General features: G+C 40.1%; 1 protein-coding gene across 1 annotated transcript in view; it reads left to right on the top strand.

Moving 5' to 3' along the window:
• Positions 1 to 244: 244 nt before the first annotated feature.
• The window catches only part of LOC124123569 (equilibrative nucleoside transporter 4-like), a 28,468-nt gene continuing 16,114 nt past the window's right edge, over positions 245 to 12,598 (top strand). The window contains exons 1-4 of the mRNA XM_046486769.2: positions 245 to 479; positions 10,062 to 10,539; positions 11,625 to 11,699; positions 11,895 to 12,142. Coding sequence (XP_046342725.1) covers positions 10,092 to 10,539; positions 11,625 to 11,699; positions 11,895 to 12,142 — 771 coding nt within the window. The 5' untranslated portion in view covers positions 245 to 479; positions 10,062 to 10,091. The remainder of the gene's footprint in view (positions 480 to 10,061; positions 10,540 to 11,624; positions 11,700 to 11,894; positions 12,143 to 12,598) is intronic.

The following is a 12,598-nucleotide window of genomic DNA, read 5'->3' as shown; positions in this document are numbered from 1 at the left end:
TACATGATACCACTGCGATTCTTATGCAAAGTGTATGTTGGACATACATGATCTTTTGAAATGATTGAATTAGGGCTACTACGATTAATACAGGTGGAAATAGAAGGAAAGTGACAATCCCAACCAATCGCGCCTGCAAAGACGATCCTTTCGTTATTCAAAGCACTGCGATGACCACATTAACGTCAGGGTTTGCAGGACGTGGCAATCGATTATACAGTGGACTTGTGGTAGTATGGCATGGTGCTGTAGCCAATGACTAGCGTACCGAACGACCATTAGCTTGCGGCTTGACTGTAGATACCGATATTTCGAAGGTGTCCTCGTTTTGTAGCGTGTGTTGTCTCACAAATTTGAGCAAAGGAGTACGGCTGTTTCTGTAGGTTCCAATCTGTTCGTGTACTACTGGCACTACCGCACTGTGACGACACATGGACGCAGCTTACCACACATGGATTGACATTGAGGAGGACAACAAGGTTAGTGGCGTCATAGCGTCGATGTGCTTACTTCCACGGTAGAGACAGGTCTCTTGTGGACAGCCAGTTAATGTTAAAGAATTTACGTGCAGTTGAGGAGTATATTCTCCAGTGTGTATATCGTGTGATCCGATAATTGATTGGAACACAATATGTACTATCCAGTTCAGTGTATCATCTACACCACACATATGTTATTAGGGGCATGTGAAGAACGTAGCACAGCAAAATGAAGAAGTAAATTACTTAGCTAAATAATCTGTTTTCTTTGAGTATATAACACATTGACGCACTGTTTGTAACAAATTTGAATCAAGAATATCCCTTTACATGACATTAGGGTTGCATTCAATATTACATTGATTGCTTTCTATCCAGTTTTTATTCAGTTCTTTTCAGCCAAACTCAGTAATCCGAGGGCTGGCTGAAAAGTTGAGATTAACAATTATTGACTGCGTTAATGGAGTTGTTTACCAATGCTTTTTCAACATAATGCCCTCCGAGGTCCACACTTCTGTCAACGGTGCTTGAGTGCCTAGATCCCACTGGTGTAGAAGGCTTCTTCCTGGTGGTGTAAGGCTTTCACAGCAGAAATGACGTCATAATTTACATAATGTTTGCCAGACAGTTCTGTTGTCAAGTTTTGAGAAGCGGTCGAAATCTGAAGGTTCCACGTCTGAATACGGAGGATGTTTAATGAGTTCAAACGTCATGCATTGCAGCTATGGCGACACCAGTTGTGTGTCCAGATGTATTGTCCTGGTTGAACATTTCACCTTAAGTGAGTATTTCACAACGTTTAGCCTTGATATACGCAGTTACTTGAGCAGATTAACTTTAATGGACCATTAATGACCTGACCTAGGGTCCAACAGTAGGATTACTTTGAAATGCCAGAAAACCGTAGCCATTTCCTTGCAAGCTGAAGGGAAGTTTGCCTAATTCGGAGGAAGAGACGTTAGATGTTTCCACTTGTTTGACTGTTGTTGAGTCTGTGGCTGATGGTGGTTTACCCAAGAGCCCACCCACAGTTACAAATCACACAACAAAATCAGCTTGGTCGTCTTCAAAACGATGTAAATTCTCACAAGAGATGATGAACCTGGAGCGTTTCGTATCGGGAATCTGTGTATTAGTGTTGAAACGTTTGTCATGCCAAGGGCATTACTCATAAAATTCTCAACTCTCTGATAGGAAATACGTCGGGCCGTTAATGGAAGACCTTGGGCTTCTGCAAATGAAAATGCCCTGAAAAATAACGTGACTCTTATATGATCAATATTTTATTCTCACTCTCCCCCCCCCCCCCCCCCTTGAACTGCGCTGCCCACCTCTAAACAGTGGCCATGGAAAGAGAATCATCTCCAAAAGTTGGCAACATGTGTGCATGGATGGCGTAGGTGTTAACCCTTTCAGTAAGCGATACGTGATGACAATGTGGTAGCCAGTTTTGTACATTTGGACCAATAGAGAACACGTTGTCACTTTGATGCCAGCAGAAATATCCTGCCTGATTGTGTATTTAGTTGAATGGCAGCTTGTAATTACTGACAGTGTTGTACACTGTTAAGGATGTAATATCCTTCGTGGTTAGGCTCATAACCTTTCAGCCATCCCTCGCATTTCATTTATGATAAAAGACATGTCACTGTGTGCTTGTTCCAGTCTGTGTAATATACGTTTCCAAGAGTATAGTGCTTATTCATGTTGCGTGGACATCTCAAATGGTTATCAAAACTGCTGTTTGATATTATGCACACTTTTTACCTGACATTGGATTAAAATGTTTGCATAATTAATTTGGGTTCAGTAAATGGGGAAAAGAAGTATAAAAAACGGCCCTGTCTTCATCATTGCTACATATCTCCAACTGACAGTCCTTTCATCACAGTGATGGTAGATTCTGGGTTATTATTTCGGAACCCTACATTTAACAAAATGACGACGTAAATATGTCCCCATCCCCCAGCCGTGATATTGTTAGAATATTGCTAAAAGCCTCGAAAAATCACCATCACATATCCACACAGTTATGAAAATTCGTTTTCCTGTCTTGCAATTATTACAATCGTCAAAGACATAAGTGATTAATCTGTTCAAAACCAGTGAGTTACTCCGACTCTAAGATTTGTCAGCGTTTGGTATACACATATAAATAGCTCCCAGGCATTTTTGGTCACCAGATTTATTTCACGGAGATATACATTGTATTCAGTAAAGGTCTTAATCACAAAGTAAGGCAAATGATGGCGCCATGCAAAGGAAGAATAACAGCTGCATGCCATCAGCAATAGCCAAAGTTACTTTCGATTACAGTTCTTTTGATTCCTATTCTTACAACTTGTTATTGTCAGTTTTATCCCCACATTTTCAGGGCTGTGGCACACGTGTCAACTCCTATTATATGCATTTGAAAGCTCATTCAAGCAAACCAAAGATCAAATACAAGAAAACTCGTTATCATCCAACTTTAAGAACAAAATAGAACAAAACGATCTCCAGTGAACGGTGTCTAGGATTGACAACATATATATGTGTCGGATTGTCAGGGTAATACATGTATGCATGCGGTATCGAGAGTAACATGTAAATAGTGAATGTGTGAGCTAAAAATAAAATGTGTCATCACTGTATAATTCCGGTCCAACATTGGTGGAAGTGATGTGATTCTTTCTCAATGGAAGGAGACTCGACTAATATTCGATCAGATACTGTGACAGAGAAGTTTTCATGATGAGAAAACTGTGAAGGAAGGGTGGAAGATCTTGAACTTTGTGCGGACATGAATCGCTGATTGTGAAATCAACGCTCATGGCCTTGTGTTTAAAAGATGAAGCAAAATCAACCTGCAACAGTTGTACGGCAGTGCAAAAGAATGACTTTGCCCTTTCCGATGCCTTGAAATCATATATCTCTCCAGAAGAAGGCACATTTACAAGGTAGAGCTCAATGTAGGAAGATATTGAAAGGCGAAAGTGTTTGGCTGTCAGCTTACAGTGTTTACCCAGATATGAGGCGCATTGACGTTGATGGGGTAGCCATGGATGAGTTCATGAAAAGATGAGTGCCAAGGGAACTTAGACTTGCTGTAAGTCATGCAACAGTGGACACTTTGGACCAGGCAGTGAGAGAGGCATATGGTTGGCTGTCGTCTGTTGAAGCTACAGAAACTATTAGATCCCCTTTTATCTCTACAATTGTGAAAGATGGTGTCAGTAATTTCTGAACAACAAGAAACACTTATGAGCTACATTAAATCAGAACACATTTTCATTTTAGGAATGTTGGATACTATTTAACCATTAACCTTGTGCCATAGGAGCTACGGAGAGCGGACGTGTTATAACTGTTGTCAACCGGGCCATATTCAAGGAATTTGTAGAAGACCTCAAGACAGGAGCACGAATTTAAGGTGTCATTCAACGGCTCTTATTGATAAATATAGTGTGAACCAGCAAAATGTGAAATTACAGAATGTGGCCGAATGTGTCGTGTATGCTTCTGTTTATGGGAAGGAATCTTTAGGGAACCAGTAGTCGTGCTGCATGGTCAGTAAATTCACAGGGAATAAGGATAAAGTGGTTATACATGTACATACATACATTAATATCTGCAAGAATAAGCGGCTAAAGGTATTTGAATGTTCTGGAAGTTGTGGTCTGATTCTTGGTGCAACCATGTTCGAGTCATGACAGCTACAATAGATATGTCCCCAAAGAGGATGAAGATTGGATGGCGCTCTATTGCATAAACTACTGAAGCTAAGAAACCATTTATTTCCAGAGATCAGGTTTTTGAGAGAAAGGTAGTACATGCAGGACATGCAATGGTATTTTGGGTGAAACTGAATTCATATCAATTTGCTAACTTTACTGGATATTTGATATCCAGAAAACCCTATCTGTCCAGGTAGAGTTATGAATGTAACTGATCTGAAAAAAACGTAATTTTCTTTGAGAATACACACATTGGCAAGTTTCACACCAATGGTATTTCCTGGGTCTACCACTGACAGTACCAATGCAGCTTTGTCAAATGTGCAACCGCATTGAGAGATACAAATTGAACAAACTGAGAATAGTGCAGATTCGACAGGGAGACCTGTCAGTCAAAACAATTCAATATGTTGAAATATTCGGATATTTTCTCTGAAGATGATTCTGATCGAGGATGAACTGACTTGGTCATATTTGAGATCGATATTGGCAATTTATAACCTCAAACAACCTTTACATAGATTACCATACCTAAGATAAGAAGAAGTTAGGAAAATGATTCCAGAAATGCCAACTTAGGTCATCGGAATTTGTGTAAGTACCCAAGAAAATTGAGAAAAAAAAGATTTTGCATTTATTTTCACTGTTTGAATTCTCCTTCGAGCAAAATTTGATGATACGTTGGATAATCTGTCAAGATGTAGCTTGTTCAGTTGCCTGGGATGTGCTTCTAAATATTGGCTGATTGAAATTCAACCTGAAGATAAAGAAAAAAACAGCTTTGTCTCCACCCATGGGTTGTACCAATTCCATAGATTTTAATTTTGGGCCACTAATCGTCCTGCAAGTTTTTCTAGCCTTATGCAGATCGCACAAGCTGGTCTTGGGGACACTTGAGAGAACCAATAACCAACTGAAGCCCCAATCTTATCATAACCCCAATTTGATAAGGACTATATTCTTGACACAGATACAGGGATAGGTGGAGTGTTGAGGCTAATTCAAGGTGTAAGATACTGTTACTGCAGATACTGCATATGCTTGCAGAGCCCTGAGTAAAGCAGAGAGAAAACATTGCACAAAACAAGGAAAGAACTACTTGCTTTCACAGAAATGTGTGAACATTATTTGATGAGATGTCAGTTTGTGATAAGCACTGATCATGGCACTTTGGTGGCTCTTTGAAATGATTATATAAATTCAAGAATCATTGTGGTCAAGTTACCAGATGGATAGAATCTTTGATTTTGATTTTGAATTGAACACAGGCCAGGTCTGCAGGAAGTACAGTTTGGATGTCAAGGAGTGCCATCAAGTCTTTCCTGAAGAAAACTTTGATATCAGCTTTGTAATGAGTCAAAGTACAATGGTTGGACAAACAGAAATGAATTGGATAGAGGGGCAACAAAAAAACAAAGTGGGTTATTGAGCAGGGTGAATAAAGGGCATCGACCAGACTGAAAAGAAACACATTGCTCTGGTCGGAATAGGACATAATAGAAGTGGTGGATGGAATTATGGGTTTGAGGTGGAAATCAGGTGTTGAAAAGGCTAGGACCAAGAACCTGTTCCCGAGCGTATGATGAAAGAAATAACAAAACTGCCAAGACAACTGAACGTATGGACACATATGCAGTGAAAAATAATGCTTGTAAATCCCCAAAAGCACCAATAATGGAACCAACTAGACAAGTTGTTCAACCACTAGAAAGGATAGCAGTAGACATTACAGGCCCATAGTCAGATACATGTACAGAAAGAGGTAACAGTTACATTATGGTGGTAATGGACTATTTTCTGAAGCATGTGGAATGCTATCCTTTGCTGAATCAGAGAGCACAAACTGTCGCAAAACATCATGTATACGGGAATGTTACTGATTTATGGAGTTCTGGAAAGTCTGCATTCTGACCAAGGGAAAAGGTTTAAATTTAACCCCACTTCAACTCATCTCACCTGAGCAAGTATTTTGCAAAAAATCAATGTGACTTGGCACTGATAGCTTTTAACTCCTGTGTACTCTGTTCTTCATAGTATACACCAGATTACCTTGTTTTTGGTGGGGAAATGTATCCACCAGTTGATACCATATATGGAGCAACAATGGAAGAGGCAGATGTGGAAGAAAAGAGAAACTTTGTAGACCAAGGCTTATGAAATAGTAAAAGAAAAAGAAGGAGTGATATGATCACAACGCTCCTATTAACCCTTTTCAAACAGGAAACCTATTCTTACTTTCTTTTTTGAAAAGAGAACTCAGTATAGGGTGGTAATGGTTTCACTATCTTACTCAGTGATGAAATGGGGAGCGGCAACAGGCGAAGCTGGCTTCTGTGTGTCTCTGTTGTACAGCTGTCCTTCATGAGAGGTAGGAAAGGAAGAAGAAGACGTCCCACACTGTGACGTTAGGACTATATCCGGTGAATTAGTGAACATACATTGAACTGTAAATAGGTTATGCTACACCCATTGTTGCTTATTTGTTGTGGACTGTGAATTCGGGATAATGTCTGTACTGGGATATTAGATGCAACCAAAGACGTTTAGAACTTTAACATTCCTGAAGGTATCCCTCATTGTACATGTTGTGTGACACCAGTATTTCTTTGTACCTTGAGATTGAATGTTATGTACATAACAGCGATGCAAATGGATGGATGTGGATTAAAGTGCAAGAATAATGAAAAATAGTAATGGATCTTTCTTACATCGTTTTGTAGCCAGTATCATGTACATTACGATGGCCGAGAAAAACAGTGTGGAAATGTAACTTGGCGCTGCTGCGCTTATTTAAAAGTACGCATTTTGAGCTCTGTAATTGAAATAACCCAAAAGAATCTGTAAAAACGCACTTTCCCCCATCCCCCATCAGTGACGTTAAAGGGATCTTTGTAGCCTTTTAGCTCTAGTAAACCAGAACTGTATTTGTCTCACCTATAGTCACTTACATCTCACTAAAGCTGATGCACCTGCAGTAGATTATTGCACAATGTATGCCAGCAGTCAGTTTAAGAATCATTCACCACTTAGCCTTGTGTGTATGTAATGTAATACGCCAGCAAGTGACACGGATGCAACTAATCTGTGGAACCACTTGTAATCCACGCGTCCAAGATGGGGATCATCCTGTATATTTTCGTCACTATTGTAGGTCAGAGGTTCACTTGTACTTCCTCAGAAATTAACACACTCATCTTCTTGTAACTCGAAAACTATTGTCAGTATCAGAGTCGGACAAATCGGCAAGTACAATCGATGCTTCATCATTTCACGCAAAGAAACACGACCAATAAACGCTATATGTTATATAAATGGCCTCGGTCACATGATCCTTTAATCCCACTCATACAAAGAAGAGTACAGTGTACAGATAGTCATTGTTTTATTGTGGATATGAGAAAGTCGTAGGGATGAAAAGGGTGTAGAATAGATTTACTTTGCCGGGAACGTGTGCTACCGACCATGCCCGTGAACAGAGACATGCTTGCTTGGTTGCAAACGGAGAGTCTGGCTTGTTGTGAGATCAAGCGTGTCATTTGGGTGGACCTTATAGGGAGCCTCTATAAAATTTTATATAACCATGAAACTTGCACTTTAACTGTTAATATAATCTTGATAATTTTTGACAGGCAAGTAAAGCATATTGTGTGTGTTTGTATACATATTCTCCTGTGAGATCATAATGACTATCTTCATTTATTACTTGCCCGTGAAGACATCACCCGTTTAATAAACATACAGCTGTATTACACATTGTGTAATACCAAAACGCGTGCTTATGTACTCTCGGAACACGTTTCACGAACAAACATTGAAAGCTCTCAACATCCCTTGGCTTATTCAACGACATTGCGTGTGGAGATGATAGATCACTGAGAGGAGCTTATGCACACTCGATGACCCCAGCAACCTTGTTGCTAGGTTGACGTCACATTGCATTGTTTCGCCGAAGGATCTTGCAACAAAATTCCACAAATTACGTCATCGGGTATTGTGACGTGTTGTAAACTTTGAGGTGCAAGGCCCCGTTCCACAAGGCGATCGTACGGTAGCGCAACGACAGTCGTTGGTCTTAATTAAAGTATATGAGTTGCGATAACCTTAACGCTACGATAATTTTGTGGAACGGACACCTGAATTCTAAAGGTGGACCGTTGGATGGTATTAATTTCATACGTTTCAACTTTTGACGTATTTGAAGTATTACTGTGTTAAACACAGTTGGATTATGCCATGGATCGTGTAGGTTTCAGCCTATTCACACTCAACAGTATAATTCTAAAAACGTCATAAATGGCCAGTAATAAATAAAATACTAAACCCGCTCCCGTGTTAAACCAATTTTATGAAACTCGTGAATAGTTGTTGTATCTGACTCGCTTTCGCTCGTCAGATACCAGAACTATTCACTCGATTCATAAAATTGGTAATACACGGGAGCGAGTTTAGTATTCTATATGTAGGTTACCAAAGACATTATACACTTTGTTACTAGGCCTGGTGTACATACAATATATTTTGATATATCACATGGACGTGAGCAATTCTAATGTTAAAATTGGTTTGTAACTATATGACAAGAGATCACTGTGCACCGGACATACACGTGTGTGGCTGGTTGCTTGTACTCGTCTGGACCAATGTCGGTTCTAAGCCTGGTGAGATACCATTCGGCAGTTTAAAATGGATACCCTCAACTCATGCGCAGTATACGGACTCCTGGCCGACCTGTCCTTGTCAGGGATTAATCCCCTGAGTAGACAACTGAAGGCAGCTTCAGTGTTGTAACTTATAAGCAATAAGTTTCATAGGTTGTAGACATAGTAGTCAAACGGATGAGCAGACATAAAAAAGCCTTGTAATGCAATTTCAATCTGTAGAAAAGTGTTGTACATGGATTTTCCCGTGGAATCAAACACATACGAGGGTTTCAGGAACGGTGATTATAGATAAACTGAATATGTGAATGTATGTTCACCAAAACTGTGTCAAGCATATTGCCTTGTAGCAAGTTATCTGGTCAATGTGCGTTTTTCCCTTATATGGGGCTAGTCAGTCATGGAAATCTTTTAACTATTTAACAAATTACTTTTTGTAACCAAGTTCCTTTTGTTTGTCTGGATCTCTCTCATAGGCAGATGCCTCAAAATGCAAGGAATACCAAACGGCATCTCCAGTTGGTTTCCATTTATTTTCTCCTCGCTGACCCCTCTGTATCCAAACATTTCTCCTCACAAAAACGGTCTTTTCGCCATGACATTCAAATAAATAATATATGGTACATATGTTTGATGAACCCACACGCAACAAAATACCCCATATCGCGTTGTCAATACACCACGAGCATAACGGAAATTCACTCATTGTCATGTAGATTAATACTGTAAACAAAGGGAAATGTCGTGGACTCTCCACTGTGACGTCACAGCTACAGCTCCACCTGTTCACGGTATTACGATATGCATAAGCGCTGGTTGTAGGATTAGTGAACAATAAAATAAAAAATATGATATTTACTGTGTAAATATTTCTTTGTGTGCGTATATTAACTTGTTTTAAGACGTTTTGATTCCATAGATTCCCTTAAAGTTCGTAGAATAGATCTTTGGCAACCCATGCTTGCCCGTAAGAGGCGACTATGCTTGTCGTAAGAGTCGACTAACGGGATTGGGTGGTCAGGCTCGCTGACTTGGTTGATGCATATGGTAGTATCCCAAATGCGTGGATCGATGCTCATAATATCAATCGCTGGATTGTCTGGTCATACAGCTGGAATATTGCTGAGTGCAACCAACCAACCAACCAACCTTTAAGTTCATGTATAATGTGATATTTCTCGTAGCTTGTGACTGTAATCTTCGATTAGTTTCAGCATTTGACGATATAATTCTACAACATGGATGAAAACCTAACCAGAGGATATTGTCAGCTCAGGTCTCCAAAGCTGAAAAAGAGACCAGTGGCATCACGTGATGGCTTGACCCCGCCTCAGGACCCATGCAGTTGCATCTACCTCGGTTTGGTTCTTGCTGGAGCAGGCTTCCTCCTTCCCTACAACAGTTTCATCACAGCAGTGGACTATTACCAGAGTCGGTTTCCCAGAACTACTATCATCTTTGATATGAGCCTAACCTACATCATCGTTGCTTTTATAAGTGTATGCATCAATAATGCTCTCGTGGAGACTCTGAGTTTGCCTGTGAGGATCACGTTTGGATATTTACTGTCATTTGTCATGCTCCTTATTATCGCACTGTGTGATGTCTGGTTCCAAGTATTTACACAAGACATGGCCTACACAGTAACCCTCGGCGCTGTTGCCATTGTCGCAATAGGCTCCACAGGTAGGAATGATGAGATAATCGTCTGGTATACACACACTTTTATAAAATATACTCCCAATGTAGGAATGAAATGTAATATCACTATGTCAAAATCAAGGTTCATTTCGAACCAAACGGTTACGTTACAAGTGCTTAGTACCACTTCACTTGAATAGCCTATGGTACACTGGTATCGGTCATGGATTGATAAAGCATTCATTTAAACAACATTCGAGTTCATGAACCAAACAGGCGCGGCGAGTACCTGCAAGTACTGCAGGTGTAGGCATGAGGATACTAACCAGTGATAACAACCACGTTTTGATACTGTAGTTAATAAAACATGGCGTGTATTGCCAATTCGTCAGCCTGATAAAGCTGTTCATAAACAGATATTTAGAAACAGAAGTAATTTCGACTCGCATGTTTGGGATATGGATCCCATGGTAGGTGCTACAAACAACCTTTAAACAGTCCTCGTGTGAGGACAGAAGAGATGACGAGGTTAAACGTTGTGCTGATTGATTGGTGTGTCGATTTGAAATAAGGAATCACTGTTGATCACCTCACACAAAGTAATGTAATGTGTCATTTGACACAACATAACATGAAATGAACCTTGAAAGTGTTGAAACTGCGACATGGCATTCACCCAATGTGAAGACACAGTTCGGGGGTGAAGCACCATATGTAAGTTTGACTACTCACAATACGCCTAATAGTAACTATAACTGAGAGTGAAGTACACTTCTATAAACGTAAGTTTGGGTTTGATCAGACGATCACTGATTTACTCAGCTATCTGTTGTTTGGATTTGTCTGAATGTCCGTTTCGATTCGAGTACTTTCCCGTTACAATTATTAATAATATATTATACGTTTTCGAAAATCGATAGCCACAAGTAAGATCAGCGGCCTTTTGGATAACTCACACAACAGAATGAAGTGTATTAGAAATTGTGTATTAATAACTCATACACATAGAAAGTGCAGGCAATGTATAAGGGATCACGTCTTCTTGTTTGAACCGTCTAGCACATAACACACTTTCTTCATGTTTACATAATTCTCTTTCGAGAAACTGAGTTCAATGTTGTGCATTTCAGTTCAACAGTCAAGTTTTTATGGATTTACTAGTATGCTGCCGCGACGCTATACACAAGCTGTGATGACTGGGGAAAGTAAGTTAACATAACACACGCAAAATTTAGTTCACGCTTATTCATATGTTTCCAGAAGCGATGCAAGATAACAAAACCCGCATGATACACGAAGTGACATGTGTCAGTGCTATATATGTAGTACATCCATGATCAACTGCAAAAGATTGAGCTGATTAGGTGACGAAAGTTGTCTGAGTCACTTTCCCCTTGCAGGTGCAGCTGGGCTCCTTATCTCCATAAACCGGATCCTGACGAAGGCGCTACTGAAGGACGAAAAGGTGAACACCATGATCTTCTTCTGCGTGTCCATATCATTGGTATGGATGTGCTTCATCGTGTTCCACGTCACACGACGTACAGAGTTTGTTCGCTTCTATGTCAGCTTATGCGAGAGCGCTGGACTGGCGGAGGACCAAAGAGGAATCACTAAAGGCAACACATATACAGAGGAAGTAGGCCTGGTAAGGGTTGGTTCTTAGCTTTAAATCTTTTAGTAAATGCTGAGATATATCGAAATGTGGCGTGGGTTAAATACATTCCATCTCGACTTTCCTGGTTTTGGAGGATACGTGTTTATCAAAGGCATCATGTCACTAGTTTAGTCTCTTATTTAGGTTCGATTAACAACATACTAGTACGCAGTTAGGCTTGTGTTGTTGATTGAAAATCCCTCTTCGTGCTGACTGCTGACGGTGCCAATGTCCTTTAGGATATGTTTCAATAACATATCACATGTCAAAAGAAAGTATTTGTTCTGAATGAAGCATGTGGAACAAAGTAACTGTTGTAACCGGATCTCTGTGCTGCTCCATAGAACGGATTTTGATTTTGACTACACAGAGCTACGGCTGTCCCAGTGTCTTCATAGATCCCCAATCCAAATCTGCATCGCACTTTATGCTTCAACACACTGCATC

The sequence above is a fragment of the Haliotis rufescens genome, unplaced genomic scaffold (assembly GCF_023055435.1).
Source record: "Haliotis rufescens isolate VD_foot unplaced genomic scaffold, xgHalRufe1.0.p SCAF_18, whole genome shotgun sequence".
NCBI lineage: Eukaryota > Metazoa > Mollusca > Gastropoda > Lepetellida > Haliotidae > Haliotis > Haliotis rufescens.
The sequence above is the reverse complement of the archived record's forward strand: the minus strand, read 5'-3'. Positions and strand labels throughout refer to the sequence as shown.